Below are 21271 nucleotides of genomic sequence, written 5' to 3' on the forward strand. Positions count from 1 at the left end.
GTCATTCATCAATGGCTTTTTGAATGAACACACTTTTGTTGCTTCCAAATCTCTCGTTTAGTTCTTCCCAACGTAATCTTGGATCCTCATAATTTGTATATTTATGTATGAGACTATCAGTTTGGTCAAGTCAAAATTTAGCATATTCAAGCTCAAGTTAATCAAAAATGAAAAAAGTTGGACCTCAAACTTCAACAAGTATTAAAATGTTCGTTAAAGCTTGTTTTAAAGAACTTTCAAGCTTGCTAGTTCTAGTTTAGGGCCAACATTCTAGTTTAGTTCTTCTAACCCCCTTGATGAATTGGGACTTTCACATTTCACAAATTTGGTTCACATGTTAAAAATCATGAGCCAATAACAAAAAGGGCAAAACGAAAAAAACTCGATTACAGTTCGAGCACAAAAATGAGCAAAAGCAACCATGGTTAGAACTCCTCCTTAAATGGGTACACTTATATCTTACACATATACAAGGTTCCAACAGAGAATTGCAAACTATACAAATACTTCTGGAATTTATACTTACACGCATGCATCAGCAAGATACTTCTCCAAAGGAAGGAAAAAACGAAGCACACAAAACTAACAATCTCTGAGAATTACTAACCGAAAAACGAATGGACTGCTTAACTATTCTTGACAATCATATCACGATAGACCAAAGCCACGCTAGATTCACAAACTATACAGTATCATACGGGAATCAGCAGGAGAATAAAAGTAGTAAATATATTCAGACCTCGAGTTGAGGAGCTCTCTATGATCACGACCTCCTTGTGATGACGGTATTGGTCTGCCTTCATTCGACCCTTTCCAGACCCTTCCTCTGAGTGGTACTCATTTGGGATGATGATGATGATATATTCAGATTTCAGACCTCATGATCTTCCTTTTTGGTAGACTTGCCTAATCCAATAGGTGAGATAAGACTCTCAACATAATCTCCTGTGCCCAGTAACACTAGATTACCAGGAAAATAAACTTCTCTTTGAGGTTCTACATTAATGTTCTTACTAAGATCGATTATCTTAAATCGTTCAGGAAGATAGCTCCGCCCCAAAAACTTTCCAGTACAAGTGACATTCACAATTCTCATGGAACCAAGTTGATTACTACTAGTACAAAACAGTTTCTCCCAAGATCCCCAATTATTAGGATCTTTCAAGCTCCAAATATCATAATGGTTCAATGTTGAACAAATTATTGTTAAGCACTCATTTATCACAAAAAAATCAACATTAATATACTCAAACAACCATTCCATCCATGAAAATTCCTTCACTTGATCATAAGCTAAATTCAACCCAACAATTTTACGTTTAGGCCTCAACCGATCAGTCGAAGTAAGCAATGGAGTCCAATACAAAACATCATTCACCACCATCACCTCTCGGGTTAACCTGTCAAAGGTCGTACAAACCCTTTCGAGATCGTAAATTCTACTCCATCCCCAACTCTTAAACGAAAACACATGAAACTCAAATGTCTCACGCTCCGCATCACCATTAAACAATACAAACTTTGCTACAATCTTATAGTCATCAACAGATGATACATAACCAAACCAATACGCCAAAGCTACTAGCTCCTCTCTCGAACCGTCAGGATTCGGAATTTCACTATGTTCGTGTAAAGCGGGATTACAAACAGCGAAGGAAGCAAGAGTTTTATCTTTTACTAAATCAAAATATCGGAAATACAAACACACCAAACCATTGCAAGTACCGACGAATTCTACCACTCCGGAGGGAGTAATCTCTGGTTGAAACTGTAGTATTTGATGTAATTCTTGATGAATTTGTTTCGTGAAGCATAATTCAAGAGAAAAACCCAATTTTTCAGAATCATTTAAATTGTTGTGTTCATCATATGATAATAATAATCGTATAGGGGGATAATCAGCAAGTATTATGAATTTATGAATGGAAAATTTTAGATGGAATTTGGCAAATTGAGGTGAAGAAATAGCAGAATACCAGAATTTCGAAACTGATTTGAAACGAACTAGGGTTTTAACCGGAAGCCTTGGAAGAATCAAATCGATTATAAGGTTTTCGGAAAATGCAGTGGCGTTTAGAGTTTCCAGCGAATTATCGTCGTCGTTGTTGTTCTTCTCCATTTCCGCCATTGTTGTCGTTGATTCGTGCAAAGGTGCTCGAAGTTTTTGCAGATTCCTTTTGAAGGGTACAAATATAGAACTTAAATGTTGACCTGGAATATTTGCTATTTTGACTTTAAAATATTTCACTTTAATAATTATCTAATTAGTCGGAGTATGTTAAACTCGAGTAATTTTTTATGATTAGTATTTATAGATATTAAAATTTAAAATTTAATATAAAAAATATATAAAAAATAAAATGTACAAAAGAAAAAAATTATCAACTTAATATTCAAAAATAATAAATAAATGATGTAAATCAAATACTTCATATACAATCAGAGCATTATTGTTTATGAGATATTTTGTGGAGTATATTTACAACTTACTAAATATTGCTTTTTTTTGGTATTATTTATTAATTTGTGGTGTACTTTTTCAGTCGTGTAATTATTAAATTTTTTAGATCATTTTTTTTCTTTCTCTTTTCTTGAATTTCATAGTTATATATTACGAAAGATGTTATTGACTAAGGGGGTGTTCGGTATAAAAAGTGGAAAGGAAATAGAAAGGAGACTCTTAAAGAAGGGTAAGGGAAATAATAAGAGTTATTGTTCATGTAACGTAAACGTGTTACAAGAGCTTTGAGAGTGAAAATAAATTGAATGAATTAATTACCAAAAGGAAACAAAAACAGTTACCTAATTATTTTAACAAAAGCAAAGTAACGGATTTGCTTATCCATTGCCCTTACTTGATCTAAAAAAATGTATTCCAAACGCACCCTAAATCTCAACAGCAATATATTAAACCAAATAGGATCGAAAGTACTTGAGATCTAAAACTAGACTCGATTTGTAGTAGAACAAATCACAATTAACCTAAAAGGATTTAATCTAATATTTTGATTTGATTCGATGTCATTACAAATCCAACATGATCAAAAATACAACATTAAATATGAAATGAGAGCTCGATTAAAGTCTAAGTTCAATACTCAAAATTCTAATATCGCCTAGATCGAAAGGTATTAAGTACTTTGATGAACCAATATAATTTCAATGAAAATAACAATGTTTGAAAGGAAATAAAATGTAAATAATTAACACAAGTATTTAGGTCCACCCAATATAGGCTACGCCATCTGAACTGTGTAGTATCTTTGTTTATACTATAACAATGGAGTTTAACAATTCTTATAATGAAGACTTACAATTGAGAGTAAGAAAGATTAAGACTATGTGTTTATGCTAGAGGTTGTATTTTATGATAACAAATGAGCACATAAGCTCTCTATTTATAGGGCTAAGTATAATTGTATAATAAACAGCTTTTAGAACATAATCAGTCACAAAATGAATCCAATGCACATCACTAACTAGGGTGCTCGTTCAAGCCATATGAGCACTCATTCGAGCAGCTTACTACAACAGTTTTTGAAGTGTCTGGACTGTATACTAGTTTGAGCACCAGCAAGTTTGTAGAATTGTAGCTATTGTATTGTTCTGATCCTTTTGCTCGTTCAAGGCACAACTTATTCATTGTGTCATTGAGTGCCTTGTTCAAGGCACAAAGAGCAGAATCTGATCTTTGGTCTTCAAAACCCCTCATTAAAGTACATTCATCATCTCATTAATATACTCCATTATAGCCCATGTTTAAGAGTTAAGACTTGACAGAATAATGGAGCAATGATTTTGGACTTAGGAAAATTGCTGCTGTGTAGTGTGTATATTATCCAGACAGTATCAATACACATAACTTATTGCATTGATCACCAACTAAAACGCACTTATCAACACACACGACACACTTACTTAATCATCTATCTTAATTCACCCATAGAATTCTCATCTCCATGCACATATACACTAATGCATAAAATTAATTGTGCACTCAAATCACAAACTCACAATATACTTCAACAAACTACATTGACTCAACTTGTTTTATTTAAATTTTGCATGATTTGAAATTAAGATGACTTTGATAAAACTCAATTATTTGTTTAAAAAATACATTTTGCAATGTCGTTCGTTTAATGTAAGTATTTCTTTGGTAGTTATTACTACCCACCAAATTCAGCCTAAACTAAAGCATCAAACTTAGAGCTTCAATTTTTTTAATTAAGAACGCCATAAAATATATTTGAAAATCTCTAAATTACCTATTTATCCACTATCATTTCAAATTTTTACAAAAAGTTCACCCTATTTTGGAGCCTGCGCCAAACGCCAATCCCTTCCCTTAGGCCAAAAACTCCATACCTAGATTCCCAAACTTGTTCTTCATCGATATGGCCCACTACCCAACTCTTTACTTGATATGTATGGTAAATCCGATGTTAATAAAGATGCCTACAAAGTGTTCGAGAAAATGCCTCACAGAGACTTTATTTCTTGGGCTTCAATTCTTACTGCGTATAATCATGTTGATCTTCCTCATAAAACACTTCTTATGTTCCTTAAAATGTGGGAACTTGATAAGTTACAACCTCACCTTTTTGTGAAACCTAATTCAGCTTTGGAGTTTTATCTGGTATATTTCATATACTGAACTACCGAGTCATACGGTAGTCACCGGTTAGATTCTACCAAAAATCACCACAAGAATGATTACCATCCTTTAAATGATGAAACCTTGTCAACAAATGCGAGTAATTCTGACACACTGGCGCATTTTGTGCCTTGGCATGTGATGAGTAGCACTCGAAATTGCTCGATATTTTCTCAATTTTTCGGGGCATACATGGTGATGGGCTGGTCTAGTGATTGTAGGCTTTCGGTTTCAACCCTATGACAAGGTTTGATTCTTGGTACCTACATGAATGATCACCCTAGCTTACCAATCAAAGCTACGATATAACCTAAAGTTGTCCATTTGCTCCAAGATTAAAGCTCTTCGAAGGGAAGTCCTTGTGTATTAGAACACATATCCAATATATCAAAGGGAGAAATGTAAGTAAACAAAGTCCCAACATTCTAGTTTAGTTCGTCTAACTCCCTTGATGAATTGGGACTTTCACATTTCACTAAATTTGGTTCACATGTTAAATTATGAGCCAATAACAAAAAGGGCAAAAAAAAAAAAAAAAAAAAACTCAATTAAAGTTCGAGCCCAAAAATGAGAAAAAGCAACCATGGTTAGAACTCATTCTTCATAGAAATGGGTACACTTATATCTTACACATATACAGTGTTCCAACAAAGAATTCAAACTACACTAACACTTCTGGAATCTATACTTCCACACATGCATCAGCAATATACTTCTCTAAAGGGAGGAAAAAAAGAAGCGCACAGCACTAACAATCTCTGAGAATTACTAACCGAAAAACGAATGGACTACTTAACTATTCTTGACAATCATATCATGATAGACCAAAGCCACGCTAGATTCACAAGCTCTTTTTTTTTATGATCATGTTTCCCGAAATGGAAAAGGGCGAGCTGCCAAATCCCCCACAAGTTGTGGCGCAGCTTTGCGGCGACTCATAGGCAGTGGCTTGGTTAAGGGAACCCACAGGAGGCGAACTGGGAGTAGAGGGTCCCCGGATTTGTAGATTCAATCCAGCTATAGGTTCCCCTACAGTATCATACGGGAAATCAGCAGGAGAAATAAAAGTAGTAAATATATTCAGACCTCGAGTTGAGGGGCTCTTTTCGATCGCGACCTCCTTGTGATGAGCGTAGTGGTATGCCTTTATTTCCATTCTCTCCAGACCCTGCTTCTGAGCGGGACTCGGGACTCATTTGGGATGATGATGATGATATATTCAGACCTCATGGTCTTCCTTTTTGGTAGACTTGCCTAATCCAATAGGTGAGATAAGACTCTCAACATAATCTCCTGTGCCCTGTAACACTAAATTACCAGGAAAATAACATTCTTTTTGAGTTTCCTCATTAATGTTCTTACTAAGATCGATTATCTTAAGTCGTTCATGAAGATAGCTCCGCCCCAAAAACTTTCCAGTACAAGTGACATTCACAATTCTCATGGAACCAAGTTGATTACTACTAGTACAAAACAGTTTCTCTCAAGATCCCCAATTATCAGGATCTTTCAAGCTCCAAATAATGGTTCAATGTTGAACAAATCATTGTTAAGCACTCATTCATCACAAAAAATTGAACATTAAGATATTCAAACAACCATTCCATCAATGAAAATTCCTTCACTTGATCATAAGCTAAATTCAACCCAACAATTTTACGTTTAGGCCTCAACCGATCAGTCGAAGTAAGGTATGGAGTCCAATACAGAGCATCATTCACCACCATCACCTCTCGGGTTAACCTGTCAAAGGTCGTACAAACCCTTTCGAGATAGTAAATTCTACTCCATCCCCAACTCTTAAACGAAAACACATGAAACTCAATTGTCTCACGCTCCGCATCACCATTAAACAATACAAACTTTGCTATAATCTTATAGTCATCAACAGATGATACATAACCAAACCAATACGCCAAAGCTACTAGCTCCTCTCTCGAACTGTCTGGATTCAGAATTTCACAATGTTCGTGTAAAGCGGGATTACAAACAGCAAACGAAGAAAGATTTTTATCATTTCCTAAATCAAAATATCGGAAATACAAACACACCAAACCATTGCAAGTACCGACGAATTCTACCACTCCAGAGGGAGTAATCTCTGGTTGAAACTGTAGTATTTGATGTAATTCTTGATGAATTTGTTTCGTGAAGCATAATTCAAGAGCAAAACCCAATTTTTCAGAATCATTTAAATTGTTGTGTTCATCATATGATAATAATAATCGTATAGTGGGATAAGCAGCAAGTATTATGAATTTATGAATGGAAAATTTCAGATGGAACTTGGCAAATTGAGGTGAAGAAATAGCAGAATATCAGAATTTCGAAACTGATTTGAAACGAATTAGGGTTTTAACCGGAAGTCTTGGAAGAATCAATTCGATTACGAGGATATCGGAAAGCGCAGTGGCTTTTGCGGTTACCGGTGAAATAACGTCGTCGTTGTTGCTCTTCTCCATTTCCGCCATAGCCGTCGTTGTTTGGTGTAAAGGTGCTCAAAGTTTTCGTAGACTCCATAGCATGGCGAGTACAAATATAGAACTCAAATGTTTGCTATGAATATTTGCGATTTTGACTTTCGAATTTTTCCACCATAGCAATATTTAATCATGTCTTGTTTTGTTTGTACACCTTAAAATATTTGGCTGTTTCGGTTCATAAAAGTAAGCTTATTTTTTTATTTGGTCACTTTAAAATTAAAAGTGATTACTTTAAGGTTATAAATGATAATTTTAAGACTATAAAAAATTATTATTTTAAAAAATATACATTTGGTCAACCCAATTAAAATTGTCTCACCACGAGACCGTGTTTTATGAGAATTTGTGTAAAATATTAACAAATTTTTTAAGGAAAAATTGTTAAAAATAAAATAATTTTTGCGTGGTTTTTTATAATTATTGAAATTAAAAAGTTAACTATTATTTATTCATAATTGTTTTATTTTTAGCAAATATATGTGAATTTATATAAGAATAAACAATAAGTGAGTTAATTTTAACCGATCGAGTAAGATTGGTTTTATTATTAACATTTTTTCTATTTTTAAATAAGATGATTTTAGGTGAAATTGAACTAATACATATATATTTAGTGCATTTAGGTAAGTATTTTAAAAATATATTGGAATATCTTTTTTTTAATATATTTCTTCGATAGTAATTACTCAAAAAAAAAAGATACTACCCGCCAAATTCAGCCTTAAGCATCACATCCTGCGAAAAAAAAAAAGAAGCCTTGAGCATCGCAAGTTCACTACTTAGAGCTTCAATATTTTGATCAAGAATGCCTTAATTTTATCTCAAAATCTCTAAACTACTAATTCAATCCATTATTATTTCAAATATTTACAAAATGTTCACCCTTTTTTTAACACATTGATGCACACAAAAAAAAACAATCAAATTTTGATGCTTTGTTCTCACTATCTCCACCATTTAGGAGCCTGCGCCAAACGCCGATCACTTCCCTTAGGCCAAAAACTCCATGCCCAGATTCTTAAACTTGGTCTTCATCTATATGGCCCACTACCCAACTCTTTACTTGATATGTATGGTAAATCCGGTGTTATTAAAGATGCCCACAAAGTGTTCGAGGAAATGCCTCGTAGAAACTTCATTTCTTGGGCTTCAATTCTTACTGCGTATAATCATGTTGATCTTCCTCATAAAACACTTTTTATGTTCTTTAAAATGTGGGAACTTGATAAGTTACAACCTGACCATTTTGTGATTGCTAGTCTTGTCAGGGCTTGTGCTAAATTGGGTTTTGTTAGGGTTGGTAAGCAAGTACATGCTCATTTTGTTGTGTCACCTTTTTATAAGGATGATGTTGTTAAGTCATCGTTGGTTGATATGTATTCGAAATGTGGGTTGATTGATTATGCTAGGTGTGTTTTTGATTTGATTGAGGTGAAAAATACAGTTTCTTGGACGGCTTTGATTTCAGGTTATGCTCGGAGTGGGCAGAAAGTCGTGGCTTTGGAGCTTTTCATGAAGATGCCTGATAAGAACCTGTTGTCATGGAGTGCTTTGATATCCGGGTTGGTGCAAAGTGGCCATGGAAATGATGCTTGTAGAATTTTTACGATGATGAGAAGAGAGGTCGATCATGGTGCTGACCCGTTTATTCTTTCGAGTCTTATTTCAGGATCTGCTGATATGGCAGCTCTTAAGTTAGGGCGACAATTACATTGTGTGGTTGTAAAGCTTGGGTTTGAACATAACTCATTCATTTGCAATGTTCTTATTGATATGTATGCTAAATGCAGTGACCTTTTGGAGGCAAAAACCATTTTTGCTCGGATACCTAAACGAGACGTTTATTCTTGGACTTCAATCATTGTTGGGATGGCTCAACACGGCCTAGCAAAGGAAGCATTGTCACTCTATGATGAAATGGTCATGTGTGGTGTAAATCCTAATGAGGTGACATTTCTTGGGTTGATGTATGCATGTAGCCATGTAGGTTTAGTCAGCAAAGGTCGGAACTTTTTCGATTTGATGGTTCGGGCTTATGGTATGAACCCCTCTCTACATCATTATACTTGCCTATTAGATCTCCTTAGTCGTTCGGGTCACCTTGACGAGGCTGAGAAACTCCTAAACACAATGCCATACAATCCTGATGAAGCCGCTTGGGCTGCTTTATTAAGTGCTTGCAGAAAACATAAAAACACAGAGGCTGCAGTTAGGGTTGCTGATCGTTTAGTGTGCTTGAAACCGAAAGACCCATCTACATATATATTGCTTTCTAATACATATGCGGCCGCTTCTATGTGGGAAAATGTGGCTAAAGTTCGGAAATTTATGTCATCAATGGATCTAAAGAGAGTGGGTGGTTATAGCTGTATAGAAGTTGCAAAGGAGAGGCAGGTCTTCTATGCAGGGGTGACATCTCATCCTATGCAGAAAGAATTGATTGGTTTACTTGAGGAATTGGATATGGAGATGAGAAAGAGAGGTTACATTCCGGATACTAGTTATGTTTTACATGAACTAGAGCGGCATGAGAAGGAGAAACATTTATTATGGCATAGTGAGCGATGGGCTGTTGCATATGGCTTACTAAAATCTGCTCCTGGTGCTATCATACGCATAGTAAAAAATCTACGGACTTGTGGGGATTGTCATACGGTTCTAAAATTCATAAGCAGTATTGTAAAGCGGGAGATCATTGTTCGAGACATCAACAGGTTTCATCATTTTAAGGATGGTAATTGTTCTTGTGGTGATTTTTGGTAGGATCTTACCAGTGACTTGTGTCTGACTTCAGTAGTTCAGGATATGACCTGCCTCTGTTTACTGCTCAAAACCCTTTTTGAGGTACACTCTAGATAGTTTTATTCTTGTAGCACCCTTCTTTGAAACTTTCTCCATTCTTATGATGCTCAAGTGTGTGAATGTGTCATAAACTAATGCAAACTTCCTTATTCACGGAGTTTAACCTTTATTGTTCTGCTCATGTAGCTACGATATTCGATACATTCATACATACATCTATTATGAGCTGTTGGGAAATGCCATATTTCAGTGCGATATCACATGCGAACTATTTTTTTCTACCCTATCCTCACATGTGATCCCATTTTTTACTTAGGGGAAAACGACATTCTTTTAGGACGCACACATTTTTTTTTTGTAGAAGACCAAAATTTTTTGTTTCCTGGTGATCGGAATTGTCGACTCTGATACAATGAAAAATTTGTCACGGGACTTGTATACAATAATATCCTCATAAGAGGAAAGTTGACTGTACACAAGCTTGAAGAGGTTTCATCTTAAAAGCAATTGGTAATAGAAAAAGTAGCACATTAAGTTTATATTCAACTGGTATTACTAACTGCTAAGTACTAATTTTGAGCCTTGACAACAGGATGGCCGACCAAATGCTGATGATCAAACTTGCATAAAATATTTTGAACCCTTGCAGAAGATGGAATAATCGATATATAGTATGTTGCTTACTTTTTGATAAAATCCTTTGTACAGTAGGATTTTGAGAAAGAATAGATCGTATATTGATAATACTTCATGATTACAACAAGAAGGGAAAGTTCCTTTATATAGAGTCAGTCTTCAACAATTTGGAGGCTCTGTGTAAAACTTTTATTTTGCGTCTTATTTATAGTTTATATATTTATTTTATTAATAAAATTAACATATTTCTTTTTATAATTAACTTTTTTATATATGGGAGAAAGAGTAGGCTCTGTGTGGTCGATCACCTCGCACACCCTCAAAGAGCTGTCTGCCTTTATATAGACAAGTAAAAGAAACACTATCCTAGTACAGAAGAGAAAACGAAGAAATAAAGAAACTCAACAAAAAGTTGTTACAATAATTAATATGTTGGTGTGGCACGTTGAGTCTGTTATTGCTGTTGATGAGAATCTTGGTGAGTAGGATAATGAGACTTCACCTTGCTGCCTTGTATATTCCAATATTATCAATGATTAATATGAATAATTAAGCAATAAAAATATAGTTAATTCAAAAATTGTTAGCTGTATTTAATCTCAGGACTCACGGCGCTGTATGCGTTATAAAAATGAAACTGTTTATATATAAATAGAAAGGCAATACATGGCTTTTTTCATTTAATTACAAAATACAACATCATGAAGAGCAAAGTTGCCACACTTGTTATATGTGCAATTCTCATTGTTTCAGGTTATTCTTCTAATTCTTCTTATTTTTAATATAGTCTACATCTACACGAGTAGCTACTTGTATTTGGGTCCATATAATTACTATGAAGTGGTATATAATTTGCTAAATTATTAGTAAAAGACAAAAAAAATGGAAGGGACCACTATAAAATAAGGTAAAATAAAAATAATATTGTAAGAAGTTAAGGAAATGAGATAAAATAAATGAAATGGACAAATAAGAAAATCAAACAAAGTCGTATATTTTTTGCTTTAACAAATGAATTTTAACGTACAGTAATGCATTTTAATGGTTGCTGCGTGGTGGTGAAGGCACAAGAGTGTTGAGAATTTTATCAGCCATGCGGGGAAACTAATTGGTTCTCACCAAAGGATTGTTGTGAGGGGTTACGCTGTATGACTGTCCCTCCTGGTGTCGATGTTTGTGTTTCATGGTGAACCCGGAATAAATTAATATTTCCTGTGTAGATCGAATTTGTCTCATTATCGATTAATTTATTATTCCTTTGGATCTCATCTGATCTTAAGTTGATCCAGTTTTATTATAGTCGCTTATGGATGAGTAAAGCTGACAGAATTTGGAGGAAGGTTTCCAGCACATGCAAGATTGATCGCAATACAGAATTAATGTAATGGAGTAATCCATTAAAATAGCTTTGAAAAAGTGATCTTAATCTTCATTGAAAACAGAACAATACAAAAGGAAAGAGAGAAAGAAGAGAGAGTCAAGTTGAGAGAGAAAGAAAAAAATAAGACTAAAATTATGTGGAAAAGAGAAAAATTGAGCCTATTTAAATACATCAAAGAGGAGTTTTTATATCCTCATGAGGTGGACTAAATTATGAAGCACTAATATCTTCAACATCCCCCGCAATCTCGGCTGGGACATGCCAAGATTGGATAGTAATTGTCTGAACTGTTGAGAGGGCAGAATCTTGGTGAGAACATCGGCAAGCTGAGAAGAAGTGGGAAGGTATGTGAGTTGAATGAGGCCCTCTAAGACTTTTTCTCTAGTAAAGTGACAATCAATGGCAATGTGCTTTGTGCGTTCATGAAACACAGGGTTCTTAGCAATATAGATGGCAGATTGATTGTCACAATGGAGGGTCACCGGTTGTAAGTGAGAGATGCCAAAGTCAGCTAAGAGTCTAACCATCCATGTTACTTCAGAAGCTGCATTTGCCATTGCTTTGTATTCTGCTTCTGCGGAAGATCTTGAAACTGTGGGCTGCTTCTTGGATTTCCATGAGATTGGTGAGTGACCAAGTTGAATGACATACCCTGAGACTGATTTCCTAGAATCAATGCAGGATGCCCAGTCTGAATTAGAAAAGGCTTGCAGAACAAGTTTGTCGGAGCCTTTTAGAAGAATACCCTGCCCTACTGTGTGAGCAACATAGGAAACAGTATGGTGGAGAGCCTGTAGATGTGGTTCCCTAGGTTGTTGCATAAATTGACTAAGGTGCTGAACACTGTAGGCAAGATCAGGCCTAGTGTGGGTGAGGAAATTGAGTTTGCCTACCATACTTCTATAGTATGTGGCATCAAGAAGTAAAGTACCTTCAATGCAACTGAGTTGTAAATTGAGAGGCAAGGGAGTCACAGTAGACTTATATGAAGATAGGCCAGCAGTTGCTAATAAGTCTTTAGCAAACTTGTGTTGACTGAGAATGATGCCATCATGAACATAGGAGACCTCCAATCCAAGAAAGTAATGTAACCTGCCAAGATCCTTTATACTGAAAACATTATGCAAGTGAGTTTTCAAATTAGAGATTACTGTAGAATCATTTCCTGTGAGTATAATATCATCAACATAGATAGCAGCTATGGTGATAGTGATGCCTTGATTTTTTACAAATACAGAATAATTTTTAGATTGTTTAAAACCATGTAGAACCAATTCATTATGAAGCTTAGCAAACCACTGTTTAGAGGCTTGTTTTAATCCATAGAGAGAAATCTGTAATTTGCATACATTGTTACCAGGATTAGGAATGCCATCAGGAAGTTTCATGTAAACTTCTTCATAGAGGTCACCATGGAGAAAGGCATTATTGACATCTAGTTGATGTAATTCCCATTTTTTTTGAACTGCTACTGCAAGAAGTGCCCTTATAGTGGTGATTTTAACAACAGGGGAGAAGGTCTCATCATAGTCAACTCCATGTGTTTGTATGTAGCCTTTAGCAACAAGCCGAGCTTTAAACCTTTCCACAGAACCATTTGCCTTGAGCTTGATTTTATATACCCATTTGCTTCCTATTGGTTTCTTCCCAAGAGGAAGATCAACAACAGACCAAGTATCATTAGCTTTTAGAGCAGCCAATTCAGTGTTCATAGCAGATATCCATCGAGGATCTTTAGAAGCTTGCTTGTAGGAAGTTGGTTCAACCAGATGTTTATGAATATCATTGAATGAAGTATGTATATTATGAAAAGCATTAGAGCTAACTAGGTTACACCAGTGTTCTGTAGTAGGATTGCTTCTGTTAACATTGGAGCATATGTAATCTTTCAAATAAGAGGGAGGTTGAGAGACCCTGTTAGAAACTCGAAGGGGGACAACAGCAATAGGATCTGACTGTGCAGGATTAGAAGAATTGTAATCAATAGTGTTAGAAGAAGTGGAAGAATCAGTAGATGTAGAGGAAAGAATAGAAGTTGGGGATGTGTTTAAAGAGCTGGATATGTCTGAGAAGGGATCATAAAAAAAATGGGATTGAGTGTCAGCAGGTAAGAAAAACTGTAAAGGCTTATGTGAAGAAGAAGATGTAGTGGGATTATGGTGGTAAGGGAAGTGTTTTTCATGAAATATGACATCTCTGCTGACAAAAATTTTATTTGTGTTCATATTCAGAATGGTATATCCTTTTTGTGTGAGAGAGTATCCAAGAAAGACACAGGCCTCTGCCCTTGGATCAAATTTGGACCTGTTTACCTTGGATGTGGAAACAAAGCAAAGGCATCCAAAAGCTCTAAGATGATCAACTCTGGGAATGGTGTTATGCAAGAGTTCATATGGAGATTTATGTTTTAGAACTGAAAGAGGCATTCTATTGATAATGTAAGTGGCACAAAGAATACATTCACCCTAGTATAAAGAAGGCAAATTAGCTTGAAAAAAAGTGCTCTTGCTGTTTCCAATAAATGCTTATGTTTCCTCTCTACTACGCCATTCTGTTGAGGAGTGTCACTACAGCTTGTTTGATGTGTGATACCGTTTTTGTAGTACAAATCTTTGATTGGGCCATCACAAAGCTCTTTAGCATTATCAGTTCTTATAATATGGACAGTAGTACCAAACTGAGTGTGAACATAATGCAAAAAATTATGAAGAATGGGAACTGAATCAATTTTATATTTCATCAAATGCACCCAAGTATACCTAGTGAAATCATCAACTATAGTGATGAAAAGTGTACAGCCTTTGGAAGATACATGTTTATAGGGACCCCATACATCAATATGTAAAAGTTGAAAAGGCTTAGTACTTTTTATGTCACTTATAGGAAAAGATAACCTACATTGTTTGGCTTTTGGACAAATTTGGCAAATTGTATCTGAACAAGCTTGTTTGGATTGTAGACTAGGAATAACTTGAGAGAGCTTTGCAAAAGGGAGATGCCCTAGTCTGAGATGCCAGAGCTTAGCTTGATCATGATGTTTATTTGAACTTGTAGAATCTGTATATGCTGAAGAAGCTGGTGTAACAAGTTGTTGCTTAGTTATGATTGAATCTGCATTTGCATAGTATAGACCTGACCTCAGCTTACCAAGAACTATTATCTTGGTCAAGGTAGGTCCCTGTAGAAAACAACTGTTAGAATTGAACCGTGCTTCACAACTCATGTCAAGGCAGATCTTGTGTACAAAGATTAGATTAAATTGAAACTCTGGCACATACAGCACATCTTGTAGAACAATATCAGTATTGAGTTTAACTTGACCAACATGTGTAATCAAAACTCTTTTGCCATCAAGAATGGTGATAAAATTGTCTTTAGTAGGCAATAATTTGTAAGAGGAAAACATACTCAAATTATAACAAAAGTGATCTGTGGCGCCACTGTCAATAATCCAACTACTAGCATAGTGAGAAGATAAGCAAAGTTTACCTGCAAAGAAAGCATTATGAGAGGAGCTTTCTGCAGGACCTTGAGTGTCAGGGTCAATCATCTTTGGCTTGTCAAGGAGTTTTAGGATTTGTGTGCACTGTTCTTTGGTGAAGCTGGTATGAACCATATCATCTGTAGGAGCTTGAGTATCTGGTGTGGTGTAGTCTCCTAGTTGAGTGCAGTGAGCAAATTTCTTCTGAGGAGGATATTTTTGATTCTTAGGATAACCGTGAAGTTTGTAACACTTATCTATGGTGACCAACATAATGACAGTGATCACAATGCAGCAAGGAATGCTTTTTATAATTTCCTCTTTCGGAATTGAAACCTCCTTTTCCTTGAGTAAAACCTCCTCTGAGAGTATTGTAACTATTTCTATCTTGATTATTTCTTGAATATTGAGAATCATGTAGTCTTTTTCTATCTGCAATGAAAGCCATAGTCTCGGAGCTACTGGTTTTGACATCACTGATTTGTTTGTGTTTTTGCTCTTGAAGAACAATTTTGTAGGCTTGTGAAATTGGAGGTAAAGGATGCATCATAATGATGTTACTCCTTGTTTGTCTATACTCATCTTTGAGTTTCATGAGGAATTGAATAAGCCTTTGATCTTGTAGAATCTTTAGGAATTTTGCAGTAAGGTTACAAGCACACTTGTTACACTCACATATAGGCAAAGGACAGACATCATCGAGTTCATCCCACAGAACCTTTATTTTTGAGTAAAACTCAGCCACATTGTCATCCTCCTGTTGAATGTTGGCTATTTCCTCTTGTATAGCGAATAATTGAGTAGAGGAAGTCTGTCCATATCTTTCCTCTAAATCTTGCCACATTCCACTTGCAGTCTTGAAAAAGAAAATACTCTTAGCTTGAACTGGTCCCAAGGACTTGAGAATCCAGCCAGTAACCATCTCATTGCATCTGACCCATGCCTTATAGGTAGGATCAGTTTCTGCTGGTTTAGGAAGAGAGCCATCGACAAAACACATTTTATTTTTTGTAGCCAAGCCTATTATCATAGATCTCTTCCATGTTATGTAATTTTCTCCTTCAAACTTCTCACTGACAAAAGATTGTGCTGTATTGTCTGATGGATGAATAAAGAAAACGGTACTAGGATCGGAAGTGAACTCTAGAATATGAGTATTAGGAGTATGAGTTGTGTGAGTAGATTCTTCAGTCATTGAGAAGGTGTTGTGAAAAAGAAAGAAAAAAGGTAATATTGATATGAGAGGACAAAGAAAAAGAAAAACAGAAGACCAGAAAAAAAATTGCAATCAAGAAGAAAGGTAATAAGGTGAAAAACTGGAGAACAAAAAGTAATCTAGGTGACAATTATCAGCAAAAGTAATCAATTAGATCAAATACCTGAACGGAAAACAGATAAAAAAGAAGGAATTGTTGATAGTTTCTGTTTTGCCCTAATGTGCGAAATCAGGAGAAAGATATGAAGATTTGATGTTTCTTGAAGATTTGAGGATCGAGTACCTTAGCAATCTGATACCATGACAGAATTTGGAGGAAGGTTTCCAGCACATACAAGATTGATCGCAATACAGAATTCATGCAATGGAGTAATCCATTAAAATAGCTTTGAAAAAGTGATCTTAATCTTCATTGAAAACAGAACAATACAAAAGGAAAGAGAGAAAGAAGAGAGAGAGTCAAGTTGAGAGAGAAAGAAAAAAATAAGACTAAAATTATGTGGAAAACAGAAAAATTGAGCCTATTTAAATACATCAAAGAGGAGTTTTTATATCCTCATGAGGTGGACTAAATTATGAAGCACTAATATCTTCAACAAAAGCTATTGTTATTTGTTGAGAGTTGGGTCTTTTCTTTTGTGGCAGTAATAAATATTATTTTCTTGGGCAAAATTTAAATTCAATTTTCATTAACTTTCCCCTCCATCTAATATTTTTGATTTATGAGATGTTGTGGCATAAACTAATGCAAACTTCCTTATTCACAGAGTTTAATCTATTGTTCTATTTTGATTTATGAGATGTGAAATGCCATTTTTCGGTTTCGAAATTACATTACAATAGAACCGATCAATGAACACAAAGTGATCGATACTTAGAGCATCAAAACGTATGATAAAGCACAACATAAATTTTATAAGTTGTAATAAGTAATAATTATACCGAAAAATTTGTCATTGGACTTATATGTAACATGACCCGCAGAAAAATTGAAAAGCACTTATTATAAAACAATTCTCAAAATAAACTTCCGAAAACTTTAATTCCCAAAATAAGCGTCTTCATGCCCGAGCCTGATCGAGGTCATATATATTTGCTGTTAATAGCGAACAAAGAATTTTGACTTTTTTGACCAGTTTCCTTATTCGCTATTAGTAACAAAAAACATACCTGATTAGGCTCGAACATAAAGACGCTTATTATGGAAATTAAAATTTTCCAATGCTTATTTAAGATCTTACTGATGACTAGTATCTGACTTTAAGTAGTTCAGGTCTTCAGGACATGACCTGCCTCTGTTTAAGCCCTTGTTTAAAACTTTCTCCATTCACGAAGTTTAACCTTTATTGTTTTGCTCATGTAGCTACGATATTTGATACATTCATACATACATCTATTATGACTTATGAGATGTTGGGAAATGCCATATTTCGGTGTAAGATCACGAGTTATTTTTTCCAATACTCTCCCTCAAATGTCAGCCTATTTTTTTAATTAGGTGGAAATGTCATTCTTTTTGAACTCATACATTGTTTTTTTTAGAAGATCAAAACTTTTTGTTTCGGTTGATCAGATTGGTAATAAAAAATGTAGCGCATCAAGTTTATATTCAACCGGTAATGCTAAAGTACTAATTATCCCATTTGATAACTTTAAATGATTTTAATATTTCATATTTACATAGCTTTCTTAATAATTAACATAATCTCAATGAATCGTATTTAATTAGTATTTAGTTGTATCCACGTTGTGACTTGATGGACAATGTTGTTCTACTAGTAGAGAATTAAGAACTCGGGATTGGAAAATTAAGAAAAAGTGATGGAATAACGCATAAAATATTTTTAGCCCCGGCAAAAGATGGAATAACGCATCGGTATAATATGTTTGCTTACTTTTTTTATGATGATTAATAATTAATAATTAAGCAATTAAAATATAAAGTCAACTCACAGACAATGTTAGCTGTATTTTATCTCACGACTAACGCTATATGATCAAATAAGAAGGATTTAAATAAGAAAGATTTTAAAATGAGAAGAGTGAGAAGAATTTTTGTTTGATTTTGTTTGGTTACTATATATACAAAAAAAGATACTGTATTATAAATTAAGAATATTTTAAAAATTATTTCATAGTAACCTTTCTATATAACATAGTTACTTTTACAATTATGAGTTTTTGGCTCAATCGTAACCATAGATTTTTTTTATTTTAGTGAAATCAAGGGTATAGAGTCCTTCATACCTTTCTCATTTTCAACCCCTTCTCAATGATTTCCTCCCCTATACCATAGCTTGTGGCGTTGATCATACATGTCATGTCAAAGGGAACGCTGCAGAAATCACAAGGAGTGACAAGCACATCAGTGAGAGTGGTGCGCTTAACAGTGAACTTGAAGAATCGAAGATTGGAGTGTAATAATTTAGTTCCCTCAAAAGATGAATTCCAGGTGGCTAAGCACAAAATGTCGTTTCCCAAATGAAGCATGTCTACGAACTCATATTTGCAAACTTGCAGAGGGATAGGAGAAGAATATACGACCTTCAACCATGATTTGTTGGACACATCATAGGCACGGAGGCAATTAAGCTTACCTTGTGTATGTTTATAAAGAACACCATCAAACAAAGCGGAGGCACTCTCCCAGCGATGAAATTTAGGATCGATGCAATTCCATGCTCTTTGTTCAGGGTAATAGGCATAAAGAGCATTAGCACGGTTGAAATGCACAAGAAGGCGGCCATTCTTTTCATCAGGAATCACAGGAGGAGACACACAATAAGAAGGCAGTGGAAGATCATCTGGTGGTTGAGGCAAGGGCTTCCACTGCCCACACTGAGGCATAAACTCCTTGCCAATACCCAATTTTGGTTCTACAAGTTGAAAAGCATAAATTTTATCATCAAGAAAAGCGCAAAAATATAAACTTGGCCTGTCAACCACAACAGGAACTTCCTTCCACCTAATGGACTTAGAATTCAAAAGGACATCATCATCACAATTTTTCAGAAAGGAAAGAAGATGTGATTTGCTGATAAAGTCTAAACAAGATGCTCCCAAGTGGATGTGATGATCTAATTTACGGAAACTATCAACATAATCAGGATCCACACATGTCCTACCGCCAAGACTATAGATGGAAGATCCCAATTGCACGGGGTTACTTTCTCCACCTTCGTTTAACAGTGTAGCAACAGGTGTCATGCCTAATTTTCCTGCTTTCAAATCCACCACATGATAATGAGACCGCAGTCCTCCATAAACAAGCTTTACCAAAATCAAGTCCTTAACCTCAGAACACGGATTCCTCCCCTTTTCTTCCATTTCCTTCCCTGCTATATATAAGAATACGGTAACAACAACAACAACAACATAGTTCACAAATCCAATAAATGAAGATGTAGTATAAACAATCAACACAAACTGTATAAAAAAATAATCAATCAACACAAATTGTATAAAAATAATATAGCAAAATAAACGAAAATAAAAACACAGAGAAAAGAACAAAAATTAATTTTAATCGAATCAGGGTCATGCGTAGAACAACAATTGAATCAGGGTTATGGGTAGATTAAATACCCATACTTAATTTAATCGAAAAAAGGAACAACAATTGACTTTCTCTCTGGTGAAGGAATGAAGCCAGGAGGAAGGAATGAATTATGAAGCCATACCTGCTAATAATATATTTTGTACTCTATTATTTTTGGCCCAGTGTAGTTAACGAATAGACCCTTAGGCTTAGATTAGTTAGAATAATTGAATAAAAACAAAGTTTTTTATAAAATAAATTTCTAAAGCAGTTGATGTAATGAGATTGTTTCACTTTGAGACGGATTCATACAAAAGATTTATTATTTCTAGAATAATAAAATTTGAATTTCCACTTGTACAGGAAACGTTTTTTAAGAGTGTTTGGTAGTTGGCTTTTTGTTTGACTTTTGTCTTTTGGCTTGTTAGTTGGTTAAAAAGTTAAAAAGTGTTTGGTAAATAGCTTTTAAGTCAGCTGAAAAGCTGGCTTTTAAGCCAAAATAATATGAGCTTCTTATTTTGAGGTCGTCTCGCTATGAGACGGTCTCATATAAGATGGGCTGTTTATAACTATAATTTTTTCATAATAGCCCCTTAAATATAGTTTTTTATATTTTTAGCTTGGGTTATGGGTGGCAGCCCCTTTAACCTACCCTCAAGGCCAGACCGTCTAACAATTAATTGTCAAACACCACAGTATAAAGCTTTTTACATTGAATAACAATAATAATGAAGTACTTTCTATAGTCGAATGATGAAGAGCAAAGTTGCTACACATGTTATATGGTCTATTTTCATTGTTTTCGGTTATTCTTCTCATTCTCCTTTTCCATTATTATTAACATGATTACCTGAAGTTTCTGTTCCAATTAAATATACTAAAAAAAGGTTAATGTTAATTTCAGCCTGATAAAATTGTCGATGCAAGCATATACACATTACAAGCTAAGAATATATTATCCTAAAATTATATGCATTTTAATTCATCGATGTGGAATCATGTCATGATTCCAACAATTAAATTAGAAACCATCAGTTTTAATTAAAAAAACTAAATTCATTAAGCTGCGTGAGGCAA

The 21271-nt window shown here is 34.8% G+C and overlaps 2 protein-coding genes and 1 pseudogene across 4 annotated transcripts; 1 reads left to right on the forward strand and 2 right to left on the reverse strand.

Moving 5' to 3' along the window:
* Nucleotides 1-871: 871 nt before the first annotated feature.
* On the reverse strand, nucleotides 872-2128 carry LOC130811412 (F-box protein At5g18160-like). The gene has a single exon (XM_057677713.1). It carries the CDS (start codon nucleotides 2126-2128, stop codon nucleotides 872-874), a length of 1257 nt encoding a protein of 418 aa, XP_057533696.1.
* A 3878-nt stretch (nucleotides 2129-6006) lies between these two features.
* On the reverse strand, nucleotides 6007-7243 carry LOC130814522 (F-box/kelch-repeat protein At3g06240-like; annotated as a pseudogene).
* A 605-nt stretch (nucleotides 7244-7848) lies between these two features.
* LOC130814530 (pentatricopeptide repeat-containing protein At4g14050, mitochondrial) lies at nucleotides 7849-11231 on the forward strand. Of its 3 annotated transcripts, none has more exons than XR_009042448.1 (2): nucleotides 7849-10452; nucleotides 10535-11231. XR_009042448.1 is itself a non-coding variant. In XM_057680634.1 (2 exons), the coding sequence occupies exons 1-2, from the start codon at nucleotides 8041-8043 to the stop codon at nucleotides 10552-10554; spliced, it is 1854 nt and encodes a 617-aa protein (XP_057536617.1). In that variant the 5' UTR covers nucleotides 7849-8040; the 3' UTR covers nucleotides 10555-11024. The 3 variants fall into 3 exon arrangements, 1 of the variants encoding a protein (XP_057536617.1); XR_009042443.1 differs by having other exon boundaries at nucleotides 7849-9984; nucleotides 10535-10986; XM_057680634.1 differs by having other exon boundaries at nucleotides 7849-9874; nucleotides 10535-11024.
* Nucleotides 11232-21271: the final 10040 nt, after the last annotated feature.

This window comes from Amaranthus tricolor, chromosome 1 (genome assembly GCF_026212465.1).
Source record: "Amaranthus tricolor cultivar Red isolate AtriRed21 chromosome 1, ASM2621246v1, whole genome shotgun sequence".
Taxonomy (NCBI): Eukaryota; Viridiplantae; Streptophyta; class Magnoliopsida; order Caryophyllales; family Amaranthaceae; genus Amaranthus; species Amaranthus tricolor.

Bases quoted from the DNA above. Each gene is read 5' to 3' on its own strand.
- LOC130811412 (XM_057677713.1), bottom strand. From the start codon at position 2,128: ATGGCGGAAATGGAGAAGAACAACAACGACGACGATAATTCGCTGGAA.
- LOC130814530 (XM_057680634.1), top strand. From the start codon at position 8,041: ATGCACACAAAAAAAAACAATCAAATTTTGATGCTTTGTTCTCACTAT. The intron at 9,875-10,534 runs GTAATTGTTCTT...CCTTGACAACAG, and splicing joins GTTTCATCATTTTAAGGATG to GATGGCCGACCAAATGCTGA.